Raw genomic sequence first — 25,495 nt, 5'->3', positions numbered from 1 at the left:
AACGTTTGAGCTGAAATTAAAAATACCCCAAAAAAGCACAGACGCTTATATAAAAGCATTTTTACGTTATGCTTAAAAAACAATTGGGTGCTTGTGAAAACAACAGAGTAAATCAAAACCTGGTTTTATGCTAAGTTCACTGTCAATGAAAAGCTTTGCACTCTAAAGGGGCCGTGGCCTGGTGCTCTCCAGACCCTTGGTTGCTGTTAGAAGAATAAGGGTCGTTGTTTCCATTGCAGAGACAAATGGAGCCACAGAGATAGGAAATGCGATGGGCTGGCAGACCAGTAGTGATGGTAATTTAGATTTGTCTCCAGATAAAAAGGTTTTGCTTTGAAGTAATGCAAATTAAATGGGGGGAAAAAAAAAAAAAGGGGGGGGGGTTTTTTTGTTCAGTGTGCTGGGAGGTTTGAGAGGGACCCTCGCATCAGTCCTCAGCCTCTGCACCGCTCAGCTCCCCAACCTCCTCCCATTGTTTCCCTACTAGAAAAAAACCGAAAAGAAACCAAACCAGCACCCAAGTGGATTTTTCTTCTGAGCTGAACCCATTTCTAATTTTGAGCCTTTGCAGAGGTAAAGCAAATAATCACAAAAGGATTAAAAAAAAAAAAGCCAAATTGTGAAAAAAGACGACAGAAAAATTAGTACATTTCCTATTGAAAACAGTTACAGTAAAAAAAAAAAAAAGGCCTTTTTTGTGGTGGTTATTTTTAACCAGTAAAACAGCAGAACGGGCGAAGTCCCCGGCCTGGCTCCACATTCAATCCCTCGACACCTCCACCCCTGCCCTCTCCCGCGGGGCGCGGGCGGCTGCACGCAGAAAGACGGGGCTCCGCGGCGCTGGAGGCCATCTGCGCTCCCCAGCCTGCCGATCACGTGTCAGGCCCTTGGAAGCGGATCCAGCTCCTTCCCCTGGTGCGGTTGCTCCTTCCACCACGCTACAGTACGCGAGTGCGTGCAAGGCGGGAGCCCGTCGTCTCGCCTCAGACCCCGTTGGCACACGTACTCCTCCCCGGTAGGCACACGAGCGCGGGGAAACTTTGCTGGCTTTCAGCATGAAAACGGCCCAGAGTGCAGGAGACGGAGCGCTGCTTTGCTCAGCGAGGATTTCCTCGGTTTCGCTTAAAGGCTGAGGAATGTCTAACGCTAACTATATCCAGATGTGCCTACTTGGCAGCCCGCTGCTGAGACAGTACCGAGGGGACACAGGATCAGCGCTATCAAATGGGATGTAAGTATCTATTATGTATGTTTGATCAGGGTGGGTTGGGGAAGAGTTATGCAGCAGTGCGAACCGGAGACTGTCCTTACCGCTTTCCTGTTCCCCCAGCCTGCGGTTTTGCTTTTTGCCTTCTTGCTCTTGCACTGTTGTTACATGCAGCAGCCTGAACTGCGATGGTTAACGTGCAGCAGGGTCGGCTGCAGGATGTGAACGCGCAATCTCCAGCCCAGCTACATCTGCTTTACTCTTTACTTTCCAAAGAACTTTCTTTGGGTGTTTTAGGTCGTTTTTACAGAAGAAAGTTTGGGGCTTCTTTAGACAATGCCTCCAGTGCTCCGAGACAGGGTTTCCTCCCAACCGCAAACATGTTCCAGCGGCGGCACGTTAACATTTACAAGCCATTCCTCGTCAGTAAAAGGACATGAATCTTCCCCCTGTGTCACACTACAGCATGCATTGAGCAAAACATGGGAATTTTCAAGCTTGCTAGTGACACAAAGAGAAAAAGAAAAAAAATTCAGTCCCAGTGAAACGGGCAGTTACTGACCACATTTTTTAACAGCTTTCGGGCAGATTCGGATAAACTTACGCATTGAGTATCATCTTGAAATTAGTGGGGCAAGTCAGCACGCGCTCCCTCTCCCGTTCATGTCTGGGTGTAACAGCACACCCATGCTAATGCGCTGTAATTGCTGGGTTTTGGGGCACATCAGGCAAATGATTTATCGGATCCGAAGAAGGTCTGGGAGCTGAAGGGGCAGCGAGTGCGGCAGCATGGGGAGGGCTGGGAAAGAAGGGCGGTTGTTTTGGTGGGGCTGTTTCTTACCCCTTCATGAGCCTGCACGGCTTTATTCTCCTCCTGAGGCCAGGGGAAAGGAACGTTTTAAGAAGAGAGGGCAGGTTCCTCGCCCTGAGCTTGGCTGCTCCGGGAGGGGCCCGTCTCCCTAAAGCACACAGGGCATGAATTGAGCTGCTGAGCTCTCTATAATTCTGAAAATCGGACCACCTACACGCAAGACTGCACCTGGATTTAGGGAAGTACCTCTCGAGGCTGCTAAGCCTGCGGAAGATAACGGCGTGTTGCCTCCTCGCACCTTGCGGGCAGCTGAATGCTCTCGTTAGAGACGTGCTGCTGCGCTTAGGAAGAGCTGGAGTTTTCCCTGTCCGCTGCAGCCTGCTGCGGTGTGCCTGGCAGCAGCGCATCCCACACAGGCACTGCCCCGATGGCGCGTCCTGCCCCGAAAGGGCCAAGAAAACACCCCGCACTGCTTAAATGCGGCAGAGCTGCAGTCCCCAAACCGTGCCACGTGTACGCAAGCGACTTACCGCCGGGTCAGCAGCGCAACGGGAGGAGCGGTGCAGGCAGCCAGCGTTTCCCAGAGGTCTGGGGACGGTCGTGCAGGCAGCCAGCGCTGCCCGGGGCCATCGGGGCTCCTGTGCACAGCTGCTGCTGCTTTCTGCCGTGGCACCACGCGATTCCCCGCCGGGAGGGTGCAAGTTCCTTTCTGGGACCCCTGTACATGAAAGCAGACATCTTGGCATCCATCTCCAGCCTTCGCACAACAGCTCTGCAGTTTCTCTGCATTTCAGTTTGCGTACCTCATAAAAGCTTCACCAACTGGGGTGAAAGCTAAAAGGAGGCACCCATTTGCAAGCAAGTTGTCTAATGTGTGACTGGCATTGCAAAGGCAAGGCTGGCAGCCCCGACAGGAGAGACCATGATAACATGGGACCAGCCAGCTGCAAAGCTGATGAAATATGTATTTCATGACTGGGGAAAGCAGAGAGATAAATAAGGCACCCTGTCCTCTAACAGCATGGTTCTCATCCCTTAGTTTGTGCTGGCCTGAAAAGCAGCTCCGACAGGAAAGTTGGAAATGGTCTTTGGAGTAGGGCCTGCATTTTTGTTACCTGCTTGTGCAGTGTTTCAACCAGCAGAGCTTTTGCCTCCGGGTGCTGCAACGCAAGTAGGGGCAGCAGTGACACTGCAACGTCCGAGCCGTGCCGTGGTGAGCGGCTGAGCACCACGAGCCTCTGCCCCTCTGCGCTGCGTTCGTTTGGTTCTGGCTCACGATCCTGACTCCTGAGAAAGCTCTCTTAAGGCATTTAGCTCATTAAATCCTACAGCCTATTCTTAGTTTGTTTGAAGATTTCAAAACTTCTAAGCAGCTGAATGAGATGGGCTCTTTTTTCTGGTTAGGCAGCTTAGCAATTGTTTTGGTTACTTCATTTTTCTAGGGCTTTGCACTAGCCAACATGCCAAAGGGCATCTCTTGTAGTTCAGCCTGCCCTCTCTTCTAGTCAAGAAGATCAAATCATTCAGCACGGCTTTGTAATCCTATAGCTCCAAATGAGACCTCTTCACAAACACCCTGTGTAACGCAGAGGGGGGAACTGTCTGGCACCAAAGACACTTGAAGCATCAACTTTGATGAGGTTATTGACTTTGCCTGAGGGAAAACAAAGCAAACAAAACTGAAAAAGAAACCATGCAGGAATAAAACTTGTTACACAATACCCAAACATAGAGATTAAAGAGGGCTTCTTCCCCTGGTCAAACACACAGAGCTATTTCTCCCCTTTAAATGCTCCAAAACCAGCTCAAATGGTTAAATCCGAGTTGTTTCATGCATGTTTTTATGTGTGGGGCAGAACTAACCCCATAACTAACTGGAAGCTAACACATTTCCCTGCGAGTACCCCAGAAAGCCCAGATACCTACACAATACAAAATAAAGACAAGGTTTTGCCTGCACAAGACCCATACCAAGATAAGTCAGCTGAGAGTTTGAAACCTTTGCCTTAGCCCTTCACTTCAGGTTTCTGTACAAGGGTAAGAGAAGGACGGCAGCCCAACGCGTCTTGAAGAGAGCAAAACAAGTGATCCCTACGCGAAACAGAGTGCTACTTGCGTCTGCGTGTTCAGCAATGCATTTAAACTAAACTGGTGTGGACACAGAAGTCAAACGCTCTCCCAACCCTTGGGGGCTCGGAGGATGGGACCAAGTGAGAGTCGGTAGGAAGATGCAGTCGCCAGAGCTTCAGGCGGTGCAGACTTCTTGCTGTCAGCATCCTGGTCTGGTGGGATAAAGGTAATCTGCGCACGTCTATTTTACACAGTCCCAGCTGCAGGATGGGCATAGGGCATGTTGTTACTGTTGCTGGTGGGTTCTTGAACAGCATCAGGAGGAGGTAGCAGAGGAACAGCAGCACAAGGTGAGGAGAGCTTGATTTGCTCTTGTTGAGTCAACCAGGGCGGAAAACTGCTGGAAACGAGGTGGCAGAGGGACATGTGCAGAGACCTCCCCGCTGCAGGCCAGAGCCCAGATCTCAGCTTCCAGCATTGGGTGTTACAACTCTATTTTGTTCTCGTGAAATGCGTTCAACCAACATGAAATAAAAACAAATATCCAAAACCTCAAGCATTGCTTCAAAGCACCCTCACCACCCAGAACTTTCCAAGTTCCCCTAAGGATTGCAAAAAACTCATCAAACCCACTGGTTCTGGATCCCCAACATTTTCTTTAGCTCATTTTACAGAGAAACAGAGAAGACATCTCCATCAGCAACCACAGCCCCACATATTCCATAGCCCACACAACATATGCAGCCCCTCCATTGCCCAACCCAAACCTACCAGTGGCAGCTCCAGCTTCAGGAGCAAAGAGGGGAGCTGGGAGTGAGCTGGAAACACTTCGTACGCAGTGGGGCAGCAAGTTGATCCGGGGACAACCCACATCCGTGCTTGATGGGGACAGATGTTCCCGTGAGCCAGACTGGGACGAGTATGCAGCAATGCTCATCGCTGTGTTTCATACCCTCTTGCTCAGTGTACCACATTTTCAGCTTGCCTTGCTAGTGCAGCTGCTTTTCCCAAGACTGAGCAGGTTGAATAACCACTCTTCAAGACACAAAGCAACATGCCAGAATCACCAAGGCTTCTTGACTGAATTCAGGGACAGGATCCAGAGGCTTCTCCCCACCTGGGCCCATGTGAGCAGAACTGCCAAGTGGTGGAGACGTGACAGCTGCTATAAAAGAAAGAAGTTTCCAGGATGAGCTCAAGGCTTCACGTCATTCAGTTGGGAATGAAGCACTAGCAACTTTAAAAAAAAAAATCATCATTTAACTGCTTTTATATCAGCACTCCTTGGCCGTATTTCAGAACCCTCCTCTCAAATAAATGAAAACCAGGCGGAGGACTGGGCCTTCTGCCCGAGCGTGCAACAGTGCAGGTCAGATTCCCTGCCTGGATGCTCACCAGGGTGCCATGCCCAGCTCCGACCACTTGCAGCTTTTGAGCATTTTGCTGCCTCTCGGGCCATTGCAAGCTGTGGACTCCTTGGTCCTTCCAGCACGTTCCCTACACACGGGCTTCCCCACGTTGCCAGCCCATGGATATGGAACCTCTCAGCCCCTTCGTACAGGCCAGCTCAGCCCTGCGACGCCGCTGGTGCTTGCAGCCCAGCACACGACACTCCCGGTCTTCCCCAGGACCCCCTCGTCCCACCGCTGGGGCAAAGCGCACCGTCCCATTCAGAACCGCTCGAGGTGGACTCGAGATCCCTACTGTAGCCATCCCCGGGGGCAGCCAGCACAAGGAGGGACAACTGCACGTTTTTCCAAGCTTGGAGGACATCAGGGACAGCCCTGGCAGCTAAACCCAGGCTCCCCGAGGCACCGAGGTACGCAGCAGTTTTAGAACCCCAGCTCTGTTTCACAAGTTGGATGGAGATCCCCCACGGCAGCGTACGAAGCAGAAGTGCGTCCGCCTTGGATGCGGACACGCAGCGAGATGCTGTGCCGAGAAACGCTTTGCTGTGCTCACATCTCTTTTGTTTGGCATCAAGTATTTTCTGCTCGCTTTGATAGCCCTGTAATTTTTTTTTCCTCACTTGGTGTCAAGGTGGATGAATAATCTTTTTGGCTTTAGGACATACCAGAGTGTCTGCCAGAATCATCAATCCCTCTGAATTCAAGAACAGGACAGCTTTTCCCACACTGACATCCACAGATAGAGCTCACATTTCTGTAATAATCGAGGGAGTTTCCTTCAAAAGAAGGAAATATATAACAAAGACTGGAAAATCCATATAAATCAATCAAGGAATCACTTCAAGGGCTGGCAACTTCTTCTGAAAAGGAGATGTCTATATTCAGTGCTGAATTGTTTTTTTCAGCATGGAAATCACTATTTCGGATTCTTTTCTTTCAATAAATGCAAACACAGAAGAAAATTCAGGCTATCAGCCCAGGCTTGTAACAAATCAGGGTTTTTCTTGGCTTTTCCAAGAGCGCTTATTGCCAGATTCCAGGATGCTGGCAGGATAAATCTGTAAGTCATGGAAATTACGAGTTTCATGACACACACGTTTTATTCCAAACCCTCACCGATAAAATTAAACACAGGAAAGAGCCAGGACTTTCATCCAGCTCCTTAATTACCATCTGGAGCCTTGCAGCTGAAACAAGATCAAACTTATACATAGAAAAGGAAAAGAAAAATTGCAGTTACAGTGGGGAAAGATATGAGACTTTATGAAGAGCTTGAGTGGAGATACACAAACAGCCCAAAGCTGTCAGGATTCCATCCCACCAGGGACTCTGCATCTCCTGCTTGCTCTGGAGACCACATGCACGGAGCTGCATAGCACCTCAATAAAGCTTATCCCATGGCAAAAGAGCAAAAAATACCTCAATTTTAGTTCTTTGGAGCTTTTTAAGACAGGGTCCCTGTTTTAGGTATCTCAATAGCACAGAGCAAAAATTCTCGCTTGTGATGGGCAGAAGAAGGACAGATTCTCTCTCCTTAGATGATCCAGTTCAGTAGCACGTCCGGGGTGTAGTGGGACCATCCTTTCATACCCCCAGAGCTTGCCTTCAAAATTATTGAAGGCAACATGAGGAAAAGCCTCCTGGGAACCATGTCTTAACAGATAAAGGATGGTTTAGCACAAAATTGAAACACAGCAGGTTGCTGCAGAGCACCTAATCAGGACTTGCCAGTGGTGATTTGCACACGACAGATGTAAAATGCAAACTAATATCCTATATGTGTTAAAAGAGACTGTTTCATGAGGCTGAAAATAGTTGAGAGTCAAGTCATGTGGCAGAAAAAAGCATAAACAGAAAACAGCTTCTGATTATTATAAGCATTTTAACAACAATTTATGAGAGATCAGACAAAATTCTACCATCCTGCTATCAGTATCAAAGCTATACCGGTTAAAACATCTGCCTAGCCTGGAAGTAAAAGGTACAGTAAAAAAAAGGTAACAAAAGGGGAAAACCCCAGCAATCTTATTAGAGGCCAGAAAACAAAGAGAAAGGTGTCCTGAGGAAAAAAGCATGGACATAAGGGCAAGGAGAAAAATATTTTGAATCCACTGGGAACACAAAGAGCCTTGCCAAGACACGTATAAGCCATTTGCTAAAATGAAAGTTTTCAGTAATACTGGAGTCAAAGCAGACCAAGGTCAGTAGATATTTTGGAGCTGCACTTGGGGAAAAAGCTGATACCACATGATGATGAAGTACTCTCCATTTCAACAGGAACTTGGAGATGCAGTTAACCAGTAATGAAAAATAAAATATTTTAAAATTATGAGGTCCAAGTAATGTGCATCTAAGAATTTTAAACAGGCTGGCCAAAAAAAATCAACTGATTTATTTTGCTTTTTCATTGGTCTTGAAATATTGCCTAGATCCTGCAGGGTCTGGAGGTAATGTTGTGCCACTATTTTAATACTTCATAGCTACAGGCTCATCAGTCTAATTTTGAGCTTTGAAAAGATAATGTTATGGCTGATACAGAATTGATGGTTAATGAACAATTAGCTGGTGATACAATCCGTGACAGTGGAAAAGGATTTGCTGAACACGGATGCCAGTGAACTAAAGAGGGTCCTTTTTAAGTCGTAATCATGTTGAATAACAATATTCTTACCAAGCACGTAGCTGCCCATCAGATGTTTGAGTCAGTGAAGTGGCTACGGGGCTTGACTGGAGGCAGAGCATCCATCTGCGTGTTCCGCAGGCTAACAATGCTGAAAACAGCGACCTGCAGGAATAAATCGTGTAGGAAGCTGCACGCCCTGGCTCCTCCATCCTCTTCAGTCCTCAGTAAGGAGCATTCCTTAAGTGAAGACAGACTGACATTCAACCAGACAGTTTTCTATCACAAGTTTTTGGGTAAGATGATCTCAGCTAATTCAAGACACACAACTGTAATACCTTCAAAGGTAGCTTCTACTAATACAGCACAGGCAAGACAGAGCTATAAATCACGTATGAGCATAAAAGGTTATCAGCAGGTTATATAAGAATGCTTACGTGCACTTGTAGGAAAGTTTTTGGGTAGAGCTACACTTTTAGAAACATGCTCCCTGCTAACGACTGTAGGGATTACGATTGTCGCCTGCCTTCTCCGGGAGCCCGGAGCAACCGTCAGGTCCCCTCTGTTCAACTCGGTTCTGAGCCGCTGTGGGGATCAGCGTGGCTGCACGTACGATGGTGATGAGAGGACCTGCCTTTGCTGCAGCTACAGACCCTTGACCAGCTCTTTCTCTGAACTATGGTTAGATGCTGCTTTCCGCCTTCTCCCTACTCTTTATTTTTTTGTTTCTTTGTTTGCAGTTGAAGAACTGGTCAAATGAGACAGAAGATCTCCAGGAAAAGCGTAAGTGAGGAATCAGATCTTGTATTTCAAAAGGCAGCTTCATCTCTCACACGTGAATAAAACATTCCTAACACCAGGCTCTGCTTTGCTTCTGTGTATTGGGATTTATTTGCCCACCTCTTGCTTACTGGTTAGGATGATTTGGCAGAGGCAAAACACCGGTGCCCCTTCTAACCTTATTAATGGAAGTTATTTATAATGGTTTAATATTTCATAAAGATTACTGGCAGCAACAAGGCCCTACGTGCACTCAAAAGCATACCTAATGTACTCAGTTTGAAAGCACAAATCATAGTCAGTTTATGAGAGCTGGCTTTGTGTGCAGGGAAACACCAGTGACACGCTGCTGCTGGAAAGTCAGCCCTTCAAAAGCCAGGTCCATGCCTCCCTGTTTTGACTCAAAAAGGGTAAAGGCAGCAAGAAGCAGTTACCAACTGGGGGGAGCAGGGGGGGGAAGAGGAAAAAAAAAAAATCTAATGATTTATGGAAGAATGCCGTTGTTCATAGTTTTTCACCTTGTTTTTCCCAAAGCAGTGAAACCTCTGAAATGGCAAAATGCGTTTGGCAGAGAGGGATGTAGGAGGAAGGGCTGATTTCACGTTGTGCTTAGGAAGTGGTTTTCAGGATGATGGATGACAGCTTGGTGATTTAACTAGCCAAGTCACAGAGCCAGAGCACTAGGATCAGTGTTAGATTTGCAGCCCGTGTGCCTTTTGGCAAATTCTTTAACATGTCTCAGTGTCCGAGTAAAACGCACTTTGCTGCTAGTTTTTTCAATGGTGTTTCAGTTAGAGCTGCCGAATCCTCATTGCTGACACACCGTACGTTTATTTACAGATGGACATTGGTGCCAGGCAGCTCAAACACAGCTTTTAACAGCCCCAGAAACACCACAGAGACAATGAGAGTTCGTCTCAAAGGGGATGCGATTTGTACCCTCCTCCTGCTGGTAGCGCTTTGCTCTTTACTCTACTCCCAACTGGAACATTTAGTCCCAGCTGGAAACAAGGAGCTGACGCAGAAGAAGCCTTCAGTAACACCAAAAATACTCTCTGACCCCAGAGCACCTTGGAGACCGATGCCAGCAGAGGCGACGGTACCCAGACCCCAAGTAACTCCTATTGTTAGACAAACAGAAGTGGCCAAGAACAGGGTCCAAACTACAAATGCACCCCCACCGACTGATTCTGTCTTCAACTTCAAGCGCTATCTCCTAAACAAGGATAACAGGAACTTCAACCTCCTCGTTAACCAGCCCAAGAAATGCAGGAAAACACCTGGAGGACCCTTTCTGCTCATTGCTATCAAATCCGTAGTTGAAGACTTTGACAGACGTGAGATTGTCCGGAAAACCTGGGGCAGGGAAGGTTTGGTGAATGGGGAGCAGATCCAGCGCGTGTTCCTCCTGGGAACACCAAAGAATAGGACAGTATTGGCGACATGGGAGACCCTGATCCAGCAGGAGAGTCAAACATATCGGGACATTTTACTCTGGGACTTCATGGACACCTTCTTCAATCTGACCCTGAAGGAGATCCACTTCCTGAACTGGGCTGCTGAATTCTGCCACAACGTGAAATTTATTTTTAAAGGTGATGCCGACGTTTTTGTCAATGTTGAGAACATTGTTGACTTCCTTGAGAGACATGACCCCACTGAGGACCTCTTTGTTGGGGACATCATCTACAATGCCCGCCCTATCCGCGTCCAAAAGAGCAAATACTATATCCCAGAGACCATGTATGGGCTAAGCATCTATCCAGCCTATGCAGGAGGAGGAGGGTTTTTGCTGTCCAGCCGCACCATGAGGAAGCTCTCTAGGGCTTGCAGAGAGGTGGAACTCTTCCCCATCGACGATGTCTTTTTGGGCATGTGCTTACAGAGAATCAACCTGAAACCCATTTTACATGAAGGATTCAAGACCTTTGGCATTGTCAAGCCTTCTGCTGCCCCGCACCTACAGACATTCGACCCCTGTTTTTACAAAGATCTCATGGTAGTTCACAGTCTGAAAGTTGCTGAGATCTGGCTAATGTGGAACCTGCTCCACAGCCCACGTCTTTCCTGTACTCAGAAGAAGCAAGTGAAGAAGCCTTTCCAGTGGAAGAAGAAAGCTCCAATAACCACACAGGCATCACCCCTCAGATAATGCAGGCAGACTGCAGCAGAAACACATAGCACACCAGCTGAGAAAGGGAACCTGGAACTGTTGCAGCCAAATTGACTGACTTTAGAAGTAGAGTATTTTAACACATCTTATTTACAATGTTAAGAGAAAATGACAAACTATTGCAGGAATTTGCCAAAATTCCACATTTGCACACACATACCGTGTAGATCTTCCTCCATTAATGAGTCCAAATAATCATAACTGTATCTTTAATTTATTATTATTTATTAGAATTACAATAGTGCTTAGTGGGCCAATGTGTAAAAGCACATTGAAAAATGCAGTCCTTGGAGATTTTTCAGCATTGTTAGAAGTGTGAGAAATGAAAGAAGAGGGAAGGTAAGAGATGATGCCAAGGAGCACAAGGATCATCATCAGCTTGCTACCTTGGCTCAGACTCATAGAGGGAATGACCAAACCACACAGTAACCGGAGTAAAGGAAATCAAGTCTCCTTAGTGTACACTCAGATCGAATCATTGCTGTCTGGTTGGCTTTCTGTAGCCTCATAAGAAGAGAAGAAAAGAACAGCTAATAGCTATTGAAATGGGGTCCTATACATTGCAGATAGGGTGGACTACAAGAAAATGAATCGGAGGCTGGGGCTGGCGTGGCTGGTTGATTAAAGGACAGGTAAGTAGGTAACTGTGAAAGGGCAGACTTCCAAAGGGAGGACAAGAAGAAAGGACATGAAGAACTTTGAGCTGATCCCTCCAAGTCTTGATTTTTCATTATTCGTAGCACCTCCTCAGTTCAAATATCTGCTTCATTGACACACTCAGGACTCAGGGGACCAGTTTTTGGCACTTTCATGAGCTCACGCTCTCTGCACTATGCTGACTAGCACTCAGTGAAAACTCTAAGTCATTCAACAGTACCTGGTCTCTCCCACCATCTAGTCCAGATCTTCAGAAGGTTTGCATCTGGAAAGATCCCTCAGCCTTTGCTTGTGAAGGTAAAACCACACCGAGCTGGTGCTTGCGTCACATTTGGGAGCTTCTTCAAACTGAAGGAAAACTTGTCAATGGACTGGGCTGGTTTCTTTAGACCTCAGTACTCTTGCCTGGCATACAGTCAACTGCAAAGAGCAGCCAAGACTTTTCATATTGCTGCGGGTGTCATGTGAGGGAGAAAGTAGTCTTCAGACAAAAGGGCTTCAGAATAAAAGCCTTTCTAAGTTTATTGCAAGAGAGCAAAAAACACACAGCAATCTTTCTGTTGGGCTTTCCAAGTTTCAGTCAGTCTGTAACTTCATAAGTATTTTAAGCATTGGACCAGAACACTGGATTGCTTAGTTTTTCAAAAAAGAATCACTACTTTGAAGCATTCTGGTTTTCCCAGCAGCAGACTACCTTAAAAGAACATCCTTGTCTTGGGCATCAAAGAGGAAGTAAATTCCTGTAAATCAAGGCTGAAAAGCTATGAAATTCATGGGGCAAAGAGCCTGAATTCACCTCTGAAACTGTGTTTGTTAATTCCTTTGCAGTATTTTCCCCCTCAACAAAACTCCTATCCATCAGAGAACTCCTGATGTCATCCTTCTTCATGAGTGCGCATACACATAGCTTCAAAGGAACCTATAATCAGTCATAAATGTCCAGGAATTTGCTTTCCCTTGAACAGAGCCTGCAGCACAGCTACATTTCGTATCTGGGCATAACCTGCCTTCCACCCACCAGCAGCCTGGGCTCAGTATTCATATTAACTATGCACAACAGGGAGGAAAGCAAGCTGGTAATATCCATTGGTAGACCATAAACAACAGTCTTACATGTAATCTTCATCATAAGAGGATAAGCCTTACAATAATGTATTTCCAAGGAAAGGTCAGCTATATAGAAATCAAAAGACCACATGTTGATTTGGAATATTTTCGGGATGCATCCTGAAATACAAAATGCTCACGTGAGCTTTACAAGGAGTTCTGCAGGGTGTAGAAATAAGCCAGAGCCTTGGTGGTGGGAGAAAGCCAGTCACACCCCTCTCTGCTAACATGTGTGATACTTACACATTTATGAGCTTGTACAGAAATGTATTACCTGTGATTAGTTTACAGTTTGGGAAATTATTTATACCATAATTAAAAGACAGCATGCAGACGTGCCTCTAGTTGTCAGAGTGAGTCTGTCAAGTACATCTGCACACACGTCGTAAGACTAACGCCACAGGTATTTTTCAAGAAGACAGCAACATGAAAAAATACATTACTCATTCTTTTGGATAACCTGGTAAGTCTTTCCTTATGCTGGACTTAATTTAATGGTAATGACAAAAATAAACACTGCTTACCTTACAGTTTCCTACAAGGCAGCTAGTCAGGTTCAGCAATCCTTATTAATTATCCTTATTATCCTCCTTTTAAGCTTGGAGATGCACAGATTGGCTTCTCCTTCTATGTCTTCAGATCTGCAATCTACCCACAATACAGCATTAATGAGTGCATTGTGTCCCAGACCAAAGTTCAACATCCACCATCCACCTGTGCCAGCACATACCCTGATAGCTGGCAGAAACAGAACTAGAACAAACTGTTTACTCCATTGTCTTAGTCTATGGAATAGGTCATTTCTTTTATCCAATGAATACTAAATCCAGCATCTGTTAATGAAAGATACATCTGCTTTTGTTCTCCAGCCTCTGCTGCATGGCCCGTTTGGCCTGGTTTTAAAATTTTCCATTTGATTCTGCAGTTGACCTGGAAGTTCACAGATGCCATATGTGAACATAAATGCACTGTGAAAGTGCCGGAAGGCAGTGCTGCACCCCTTGCAGTTTATTAAATTCTACTTAATCCTACAGCAGGCAAAAAGTCTTTGACTTCACCCAAGCTGGAGAAGGTTTCCTAAAAGATGGAGGTCTTCTCAGAAAATCCTAAAACCCTAGGTATGTATGAGAACTGTCAGGAAGGCCCCTCTACTGACCTTTGTGATGCACCTCAGAAAACCAAAGCCATCCATTTGAGAGTGACACTCTGAGCAGCTTTTTTTAACTGGCTAATTCAATGCACCAGTTGGAATTTTGCTACAGAGGCTTGCTGGGCAATTTTTTTTCATGACTAACCCATGATGAGAAAAGAAAACATAAAAACATCTTAAGAGGATTCCACCAGTAGCAAGGAAAGCAAGCAGACTTCCTCGAGACAAGACATAAACATCTGAAGCTAATACAGTACAGTAGGTTTTATTGAATCCCAGGGATCCACACACAGTCAAATTTTGTTCCTACTGTACATAACTAGCCAGATTTGGTCACTATAATGAGCAGAGCTGGCTTGAACCTCACATTCAGCACCTCTGAACACATAGACTGGTAGTGAATGCCAAGATCCATCATTTGGTCAGGCCACTGCTGACTTAAGACATCATAAAAAAGAAAGCCAAAAATGGCTCTGAAGAAATTGAGTATTAAAATATTGTGCTTCTTGCCTGCAGTTTAATTATTCATCTTTCTACAGCAGATTCTCGGAAGCAAACCCCAACTGCAAAATCAAACATTAGAAAACAATCAAATGGCTCAGAGAATCCTCACTAAATATTAGCACTGAGAACATTCCCCGGAGAGTGCTGGAAGACCATCAGATTGGGGGGGGTGTTTGAAGCCTTGTTTGAAGATCTGCTGAGCCCCCGAGTTGTACCTTTCAGCTGGAGTTACAGGTCACAGCAGCCCTGAAAATTAGCCCACCACATTTCCCTAACAATACTACTAACATTTGTCAAAACCAGTAAAACTTTTAAATCCAACTTTTCATAATTTTCTAGGCTTATGGTCAGTAAGAAAACCATACTGAGAAAAGAGAGAGGAGAGAGGAAACTAAACCCCAAAGGACGAGTGCATCCGAGTCCCTCCCAGAGCAGCAAAGAGCCCCCCCACCAGTCCTGACCAGCCCAACGCTCTCTCCAGTTCATCCAAACCCAGCTCATGGATCTCTCTCCCCCTCCCTTTTCCAGCTCGTCCATTGACTACTACCGAGACCAGGATAAAAAAAACCGTAACACAGGTCCGTGGTGACTGTATTGTCCCCAGGGGGGCTGACCCAGCTGAGTGGGAATACAGGCGTGACATTAAGACAAACGCTCTCTACAGCCACAGAAGCAGAAGGAAAGGATGAAGCCATCTTAGTAGCCTCCATGCTTGTGGATGCAACAGAGCTACCCGGTGAGGAACAGGATAAACTCAGGATTTCAGGGGTTCAGTTCTTCAAAGAGAGACCAGTGGAGGTAAAAAGGGAATACAGTGATTCAGGCTGGTTTGATTACTTAGTTGATTAGACTGAACATTGCATAATCATGCAGGGTTTTGGGTTTTTTTGTGATTGGTATTTAAACTAAATGTGTCGCTGAAGGATATTAATACTGGAATGAAACTTATGCACTAAAAGGAATATGTAGCATAGGTGTGAAATATTAAGGCACTTAAAACCAGCTTCTGAAATTGCAATATGCAGTACTTTAAAATGACCAAACTAGTAGCATTTAAATGAATTTAACTGAAAAAGTTACATTAAGTCATTACAGTCTAGTCCAGAACAAAAGTTACTGTTGTAACGGCATCTTACACCCCAGTGAACGACCTACTGTGCAAACTCCAGCTTACCTTTTCTGCTGTTTCCAGCGGTCAGCGTTGCCAGATCATGAAAAGGAATGATTTCTGCCTGCTGGAAAAATAAACATCCCCACAAAACAAAAGCCTTGGATATAAGGTTTGGCAGATAAAGTCACTGTTTAGATGTTTTATTAGTTACAGCTACAGTTTGCATTGGTAGAGAATATGGTATTTAAATTCCACCTGAACCCTCCAAGTAACACATACACTCCCTGAAAAAACAAATCCCTTTGTAGGTACAGTTTTCTCTCAGTGAGCTGGTTATACCCTGGCCTTAAAAAAAGCTCCCTACTTCATTAACTCCTGTCCTACTTTAACACTTACAAGTTACCTTGTCAGTAAACTCCATTTTTCATTTCCCCTTCTTTTGCTTCAACCTTAACTATCCCTGAAACATATCATGAAAAGAACCAACCAGAGCTAATTTGTATTTTAACTCCCTAACCACACACAGCGATGTGTTTATTTGGCTACACGTGCCGTGTCAGGTTATGCCTCACAGGATCAGCCAGAGAGGAGAGCACTTTTTTGTTGGTGTAATCAAGATAAAGGAGGTACAATAAAAAAAAGGTGTTTGTGGGACAAAAGTTGACCTGGAACATCTGTATATGCAGAGCTAGCACGGAATAACTTTTTTCGCATCATGAAACCAAAAATCTTTCAAAGACCTATAAAACACAACCAGCCCATGTGAAATTCCACCATTATCAGACCATTATTCAGTCCTTGCCCGAATACTCTGAAGCAAGCAAATAGCTACAGCTTGAACATAGCATTTCTTTCAAAGTAAGAGCCTGCACAGCTTCACACACGCAGATTTACTCTCATCTACATTTGGAGCCATCAAACACAAAACCTAACAGAAGTTCAGCTTTGCAAATTTACTAAGTGACTGACAGGCTCTAGCAACATGTAGAAGGTCAACGTGAAGTGGGCACCAACACCCTCAGTTTCCCTTCGGAAAACGCCAGCTGGCGTCTAACCTCCAGCCATCTCCTGATGACTATGAATCACCATCTTGCTGTAATGCTGAGCCGTAGGAAAGACTGTGTTTTAAACAGGTTTGATGGGAATTCTGGAATAAGAACAATCATGAGCACATGACTCAGTTCTCACACACCACCCAATTACTATGTCAGAAAAAAAAAAAAACTGTTTAGAATTAGAAGTGTGACAGTTCCTGGCAACAGAAAACTGTGTTTTCATGACAGGAACTACATTTTGGGGAACAGAGGGTTCTAGTATTACACAGCAGCACTGATCTATACAGTACTGCCTCTAATACTCACAGGAGCCCTGGGACTGCTTGCAGGCCTAAGGAATACGGGAAGAAATGTCAGCTTCACCTCTCAAAGAGAAGGGCACAACAATCAGTTTTATTAAGCATAGACAAATGAAATACTGTGGAAAACACTGCAATATTCAAGTTGAGACACACACACAAACTCTTAATTTCTATACAAAGGAAAAAGGCACACATCAAAATGGGATCATATGCACAATGTGTTTTATTAGAAATGTAATTGCACTTAACATTATAACCAACAGTTTTATCATATGAAACCAAAATGATGGACCAACGTACATGTTGCCAACATGCAGGATCTGTATCAAACCGCACATAATTCTAACAAGGGCACCTGCTGAGATGGGATCTGACACAGCCCAAATCTCTCGGCTCCTTTGGGAAGGGAAGGTGATGTGCTCTGCCCAGCTGGCCCAGCAGAGCGCAAGCTGGCACGCTGCTGCGCCCTAAGCAGCCACCCCTCTGTAAGGAACAGCTTTCGGTTCAAATAAATAGCCTTGTCTCAGCCACACTGCCATCCTCACCTTCTTCCCCAGAGCTCCCCTATTCCCTCTCCTTTCCTCTCTTCATCCTGGCAATTCAAAACTGCTGTCAGTCCCCCTCATCCAGACCTAAACCTTTTTCATGCCAGCAAGTCCTTAAGGCTCCACACCAGCTCCCCTAACGCATCAGCCCAGGAACAGCTTGGCTTGGCTTAGCTCAAATAGCAGCAAACAAATCAAAACATCTCAGAGAAGTGAGCTATGAACAGCTGCAGTCACAAAGGAAGGGCGAGGAAACCCAGAAGAGCTGCTCCACATTACCTCCCCGTGCCCTGCTCCAGCTCCACCTCTCCCCAAAGCCAAATGCTTTGTGCTCAGCCCATCAGCAGTGGCCAAGATGCAAAGTTGCCTTTAATTTTCGCCTGTTACAGGGGAATTGTTCAAGATGAAGGGACTGACCTAAAGAAGTATCTGGGCTGTTAAGGGAGCACATTTCATTATCTACGTTGTTCTGTTCACTTTGACTCACTGGAGTATTACAAGTGAAGATGGGAGTCACTGAAGTTGTTAAATACCTTTGGTTAGCTGCTGACATCCTGTCCTAAGTCTTGAGGTGCATGCTATAGCAGCAGTCCTGACCTCACACTTCTGAAGAGTTTCAACTCAATATGCTTGAGAGCAGGATATTGGTAGCATCTGCGTAGCCACTACTCAAATTGTCCCGTCAAGAATTTCTCCTCCTGCAGCTAATCTGGAGCCTTTACTAGAAAAGGATTAATTACAGTTAATTGAAATTACTAGCAGGATTGCTGTCCTATTTTAGTAACAAGCATAAGCATGCACACCACCTCTATTCAGAGATCATAAAATTCACCAAGAGCACACTCAGCACTATGCAAGGTCATTTTATGTTCCAAACCTGAAGGATGCCAGAGGAGGAAGAGCTAAGTGCTCTATCCTACATCATGCAGCCAGAGCAGGAGAAATGTGAATGGCAACAGGAGTTCCATTCCTTATGCCCTGCATTAACCTCTAAGCTACTTCAGGATACATGGCCCTTCAAGCACCTTAGGGCACAAGAAAGCAGTATGAGAATTCATGCTTGCCCCTTTTACTGCAGACATTTCTTTCATTCTGTTGTACCATATTCAAACTCTTTCAAGCTTGATCGATTTTAATGATACCCTAAGGCTGACAGGAGTGTAACAATTGCATTTTTTTAACACCATGCAGAAGCCACGGTTTACCAATGGTTTACCCATCTACCATACTTTCCTTCTTCACTTCAGGGCAACAATATATAATATGCTTTCATGCATCTACTAGGAAACAGACTGCAAGTTACGTTAGTTTTTATATTGCTTCTTCAGAGAACATACTGTATTGGCTGTAAAGGAGGAACACTAGTCACGTACTTCGAATATAACGTCTGAAAGACAGTAAAATAAAAGGACTAATCGATAAGAAAAAAAAAGCAAAACCATCCATGATTTTATTACAAAAAACACCCAGCAACTGTATTTAACACAAAAACAGTAACTGAGAGTCTCATTTTATTTTTCTTTCAGTGTTACATGCTCATTATTATTCCATTTAATTTACAGAAGGGCTATGTGAAATGAAATTAAAATTAGAGAGGAAACAAAGGGAAGGTTGAGGCATAGAATTTTCTTAGCAAGCAATGATCACAGGAGACAGCACAGATTGAACAGGGATTCAACAGGAGTGACACCTAGGGATAAAGGTAAACAGTAACTTTTTCCTTATCCATTAAGATTCTCCAGAGGGCTTTTTTTTGTTTGTTTTAGCAAAACAGTTTAGAGTATCACAGTATACAGGAAGACTAAATGGCAAATAACGTCTCTCACATACACACACACACTCCCCCGCCACATTTATGCCTGCTACTGGTCCAGAACCCAAAACTTCAGTTAACATTCAATTTCCTATCTCTCATTCATTGATAAACTATACAGGATTACACTGTACATGGAGTTAAAATTACAAAAATGTCATATTTACAAAATCTGTACACACATAGTAAAACTCACAAAATTGTCATCTATGTATCACAAGTTGCTACACCAAAATATTAAAAATGGGATAAAATTATACATTTCTCTTGTCCATTTTTAAAAAGGGTTCAATATTTCAAAGACAGACCGCCTATTTCTCCCAAACAAGACTGGTAAGAGAACTAGAAACCTAAGTATCCTCCTGGGATAAAATGTCATGAGCAGCATCTCCCAACTAGAAAGAAGCCTATATCCTGTCTGCTGGGGTGGGGTGTGTAGTTAGCATGTATGTACAGAAATGGTGAAACTACAGTAAGGATGTCTTTGGCTAAACCTTTGGCATAAATTAAAATCATACATCAGAAGTTACAGAAAAGGTTTTCTTGGTGATGGCAGAGCTCGGGAATTTCTTTCAGAGATACCATTATATACAGCTTTTCTTTCTCTAAGGAAACAGAGTAGGAATATAGGATTTTGGAACAGAGACAAACGAGGCAATGCTATTTCTTCATTACATTTTTCTGTAGTATGAAAAATTATATCAAACTTTTTCACTAAAGCATAATTCAATCATAGAAACAACCTCTTCCGTTTTTTTTTTTTTTAAACTGCATATGAAAAAAATTAGTAAACCAGCCATGGCAGAAAAAAATTGTTTCAGCATATCAAGTACATATTAGTGCAGGAAGGTGGATAAATTTGATCCACTGTATAAATAAGCTTTATGCACAGCGTACATTAAATAACCATCACACCCCACTCACACCCAGTACACAGATGCTCCTCAGTGAAGATAAACGTTTATCAAGTAATTAAAGTGTATGTAGTGCAAATGTTACAACCAAGTATTATGCACATGCTACTTGCTTGGTTTAAAGTTACACAAAGATGTGGTGCTTGAAATCATGGACATATATACATCCTTGTCACACTTGGTACAATGTCCTAAGCCACAGAAATACCGATGTGTTTATATCTATATATACACACACACGTTTTCTTAAAATGTGATCACCACATCAATACAGTAACACAAAACAGACTAAAATCAATACCTGCTTCCAGATGCTCCAAGGCTCAGAAAGTTTGTGCTTCTAACTCTTGCAGTCATTACGTGCCCCGCTTCCATTCCCCCCTTCTGCCAGCTGAGAGGGTGGGACAGTCTCTTCAGGTCTGTGCTGCATAGGATGAGGGCAACGGAGAGGAATAAACGACGGCACAGGCACCTAAGCTGCTTTCCTCCATCAACAGTTCCATGCCCCATGATGAAGGGTTGAGAGAATTTCCCCTCCACACCGTTCCTGGGTGGAAAGGCTTATTGAAAAAAAAAAATCGTAACGTGCTTTCCTTATTATAAGTGGCAGCAAATCAAGGCACGCTGTACTAATTTTGTAGCATTGAGATTAGCTGACTTTGCAGGGGATGCTCACTGGGGAAGGTCCGATGTTCTCAACTGGCTGCTGGGCCGCGTTGGGCCATACAGAGTAACAGAGGCTATGTGATTATTCTGCATCACCTGCAAAAGGACGGCAGGGAAAAAGGGAAATTAAAAGAACTGTACGCCAAATAGGAACTCAGAAGAGTGAAAATGGTGAATATGGAACTGATCTCCCTGAAAAAAGGAATCCCAACAACAAAAGAAAGCGACAAGCCCTTGGCTAGTTCCTAAAAACGGTCTCTAGATTTCCGTGGCACATTTAAACACCAGCATGCTCCACCACTACTCGGAGCTGAGTGCGTGCATCTCCTGCTAGTAAAAGTTCTAGGTGACAAACTCAAAGTCCCAGCTTTAACATGCAAATGCACAACCTCAGAGAAGAGATTGGAAAGTTGCCTGTTTCTGCCAGTTTAGATCTAAAAATACAGCCACTCCCAAGTGCTGGCTTTTCTTGAAATGGGAAATAAGGAGCCAGTAGTAATAATAGTGAACTCCTCATCTTCTCTTGCTCAAACAGATATGAAAGTTTTTCTCCTAACCTCAAAGATCATTCGTTGCAGTCCAAAGCAAAAGGTTGACCCAAATGGGTTAGTGTTGTTCGGAGATGACGACCTGAACAGAAAAGAGGAAAAATACATACATGGATGTGTGAGGATCAGGAATGTCTTAGGGAAGAATAACCTCTCAGTAATGTAAGGTAAATTATGGCATCTTTGGCACCAAAAGAAAGTAAATCTATGTTACACAACAGCACTGCTAGACTCCAAGTGAGCTAGAGGATACCTCTGCTTAATGTCACAGAGCCATTATTAATACTCAGGGAGAAAGTAATCCAAAAGTTACTAATGGCCTCTGCAGGAAAACTCTCTTTCACTGACCTTGAACAGGAAGAACCCTGAAAATAAGCAGATACATAGGAAGAGAAGCAGCATGTAATTCATTACAAATTATTTTTGTGCAAGGTCCTTTCCCACTCTTCACTCTACTCTATTTCTCAGCCTTTACCAAATGTATTTACTGTATGTTGTCTATTAATTCACTGGTTTTATCATGTTTAAAAAATTAGCCTGTAAGATTCTGAAATAGAATAATCCAAATTTTAATAAACAGTATTTTTTCAAGATTAATCTATCATTTGTCCTTCATCTATTTCCGTATTTTTTTGGATCGTATACACAACAATAGCAGACTCCTGCTGACTGCAATGGATTTTAGATTACAGCCAAGCCCCACCCCTAAAAAATATCTACCTTTTGGCCTTTCTTGTAACTGGTTAGTTTCTCAAATTGCATGTCTGAGACTTTTGAGATGCACTCAGAAAAGCAAACTGTGGTTAAACTACTCTCAACACCACAGATGAAAAATACAAGGGCTCTAGGTAATCACTATTTCACCCCAGCTTTACTTTACATGGCTTCCGCTCTAACAATATCATTGGAATAAAAAGGAGTAAAGGGAAGCAAAGGGCACAATGATTTGGGGGTGGGTGTGTATGTGTGTGCTGGAATCACACTCAAAGTCATATGAAAGCCTGATGAAAATACCTCATTAGGTATATCTGAAATTGCTGCAGTATTTTCTCAGTACCCATGACTTACACTTGTCCCAAGATACATCATAGTTTCACCTCGTATCATAGAATGATAGCACTGCAAGCAGGTAATGCCTGTTTAACCCAACACCCAGCTCAGTCCCTGTAGAAACTGAGCAAGCGTAGGCACGCTATTCTATCTCTAGTCAGCCTAAAAGAACTGTAGAACAACTATGTATGTTCATAAAAGCAAGGCTTCTTCACACAGATTGCTGTCATGTGCACTACACACTGTGCTACATGTGACATTGTTGAAATGCATATGACTAGTATAAAAAAAATCTACACTATTTATTACACATGAACAGAGATACTTCTTTATATGCTGTTTAGCTCTTCTCTGGATTTTACAGTTAAAGGAATTTTGGAAATTTCGTTCCAAAATTGTCCAAGTTCTTCATTTTGTATGTCAGTTGATCTTGTCTGGGAGCAGCTACCTAGTCTTGTAGGTGGCCAAAAAGTCTGAAACTATCAGCCTAAAAGTAACTACTGCAATAAACATCCTTCCTCTGCCTAAACTCATCCTCTGTAACCATCTTAATCTCTACGAGGAAAATAGGAAGAGATCTTTACCTGTGAAGTACCACTGGCTTTTCTACAGGATGCCCCAGAAGATCCTGAATACTGTCCCACTGTAAATATACCAGAGACTTTGTGTTAAAATGAGGCACAGGAAAACTCTTCTTTTTATCTAGGAAGAGAGTTGCATACATTTTTGTTGGTGACATGCTCATTCGCCAAATAACACAGAGCTTACATTTACAGAAGTATTTTGTGACTGAAGCCACACTCAGTAATGGAAACTATCCATTACTACAGCTAGAAAATCCTCTCGGGGTTTATTCTCATTTTCGTCTCAAAATAGCTTTGAATTAGAATTGCTAATATAAACAAACTCTATGGGTCTTATGGGTAAAATGAAGCTGGAAAGTCCTGTAGCATTTTAGGGACATCTCTGAGAACAAAGCAGCTGTGGGAAACCTCAGCAAAATATCCTCTTACATACCTTTGCAGAGGGGAAAAATAGCATCACTGCTACCTCTCCCAAAAGCCTTTCCTTGATTTAAGCAACGAGTTTGGAAGAGAAGAGGAAAGCTGCACTATAATGATTGGGAACACCCAGCAGTTTTCATCACTCTAACCAGACTTAACAAGAATCTGCAGTTTCACACACAAGACTGAAATAAGTCAAAGCAATGAAGGATAGCTTCCAGGTTGCTGACTCTTAAATTTTTTTCCCCAGTATGGGAACCAAAATTCACCAAGGATGGTCTTCATTTGGCACCCCAGGAGCCAGGAGAGCAGCACCAACCCCGGTGACTTAAACCAACCCTGTTAACTGTAAAGACAATGCTGAACACAATTTTTGAGAAGTTTTTCAACTTAGTAGTTGAAAATCAACTAATGTAGCACTCACACATGCAGCAGCAACTGCCCAGCTGGGAATTTAATTTAGGTGGTAAGGCTAGACAGTCTTCAAGGAGTTCGCTGTCATCAGGAGGTGACACACTAGCAGTGACATTTTTGTAATCCCTGCTGCTGCCTGAGAAACATCTCATTACCGGCACCCTTCAGAAGAAAGTGGAAGGGCACTGGACTCTCTTGGTTAAATACTACACATCTTCACAAGAGGTACATCAAGTAGAAAAGCTCTGTGAAAATGTTGTTTAGAAATAGCTCTTCCAGCTAACATTCAGCCATCACTGCTACTGCTTTCCCGTATCACTTATTTTAGTGTTCTATTTCTACCTGCAGGTATCTTAAAAAGCAAAGCATGCAATAACACAATAATTTAGTTTACTTGAAGCATGTTATTATGAATGCCTTTAATCCTTAGCACCACAAAATGTTTAAACCACAAACCATATATTAACTTCCGGCCTTCGACTTTTCTACTTTAAAACAACATGATACAACTGCTATTGTTTCTTCAAAGCATACTGCAAATTCAGTACAGTTTGAGAAAAAGAAGGAAAACATTCAGTTCTGCACAGACATACCTTGCTATATGTTGTACATGTTTCAGTCTGTGAATCAGCGCTATCTATGGAAGAAAAACAGAAAAGCCTTTATAGTTTATGCTTGAACAGCCTCCTACATAATCCTTTATTTTGGGAGGTTAGTTCAGATAGCAGGAGACATAGAAGCATTCCATCAATTCACATACAAGTTTACCAGCATTTACTAGCAACCAGAATTGTCAACAACATTGATTAAATGCCAGTTAAGGTGATTAAAACAAATTTGCCTATTTACAGCGAGTTCCAGGTTCTAACACTACATATGCTTAAGCTGTAACCTTACACAGAAGAAAGCCACGTCTGCACTAAGTTAACATGCCCAGCACAGCCACCGATTGAGGTAACACGGCGTGCCACTCATCAAGTCCAAACACTCTTGGGAAGGAAGCTGGCTAAAACTGACAGCTTGAGACTCGGGAGCTGTCAAGCCTGAAATCCACTAAAATGCCACTCTTTCAAACAGAAAGATAGCAGAGAGCTTGGGAATTGCAGCCTACCTATTAAATAATAAAAACAGCTGCAGGCAAGGACACAGCACTGCATTTACGCTTACAGTCTTAAATTGTTTGCTGGTGCTTTCAAGCATACGTTTGGGGACTTCCAAATACTGACAGCGCTTTCCTGAAGCAGTGGGAATGGACCTAAACAGGTCGAACACAGCAAATGGTCTTTAATTTGACTGAAAGCTCCTCTGTATTTTCCACCTGCTAAATGAACATGCCCTCTTTATGTTGAAAGAGTTCACTTGAACTCTGGCTGTCAATTTATTGTCTGAAGAGGAACTACAGAAGGGAGTTAAGAAAGCTGCATCAGGCACTGCCATTAGATGGAAGAGGGTGGGCTCTTGATAAAATTCGTAACGTTTGTTTTTCAACTTGTTACATGTCCTGGACATAAGCTGGAGACCAGAAAGGTGAATTAAAAAAACCAAAAACAACCTCACAAACCAAGCCAAAAACAAAAACCCAGAT

The 25,495-nt window shown here is 43.8% G+C and overlaps 2 protein-coding genes across 4 annotated transcripts in view; one reads left to right on the top strand and one right to left on the bottom strand.

The window, feature by feature from the left end:
- Positions 1-9,801: 9,801 nt before the first annotated feature.
- On the top strand, positions 9,802-11,049 carry B3GNT9 (UDP-GlcNAc:betaGal beta-1,3-N-acetylglucosaminyltransferase 9; the record flags this gene model as incomplete). Its single annotated transcript, XM_082005489.1, has 1 exon — positions 9,802-11,049. One exon carries the CDS (start codon positions 9,802-9,804, stop codon positions 11,047-11,049), a length of 1,248 nt encoding a protein of 415 aa, XP_081861615.1.
- Positions 11,050-20,680: 9,631 nt separating this feature from the next.
- The window catches only part of PHAF1 (phagophore assembly factor 1), a gene marked incomplete at both ends in the record, with an annotated part of 33,793 nt that continues 28,978 nt past the window's right edge, over positions 20,681-25,495 (bottom strand). For 2 of the 3 annotated variants that reach the window (XM_082005673.1, XM_082005674.1), the window contains 4 exons: positions 20,681-20,990; positions 21,452-21,524; positions 23,077-23,135; positions 24,504-24,547. In XM_082005673.1, the coding sequence (XP_081861799.1) occupies positions 20,901-20,990; positions 21,452-21,524; positions 23,077-23,135; positions 24,504-24,547 (266 nt within the window). The remainder of the gene's footprint in view (positions 20,991-21,451; positions 21,525-23,076; positions 23,136-24,503; positions 24,548-25,495) is intronic. The other variant, XM_082005672.1, reaches the window with a different exon arrangement.

This window comes from Phaethon aethereus (assembly GCF_964289735.1).
Source record: "Phaethon aethereus genome assembly, chromosome: 13".
Classification (NCBI taxonomy): Eukaryota; Metazoa; Chordata; class Aves; order Phaethontiformes; family Phaethontidae; genus Phaethon; species Phaethon aethereus.
This window is presented reverse-complemented; position numbering and strand designations above follow the sequence as displayed.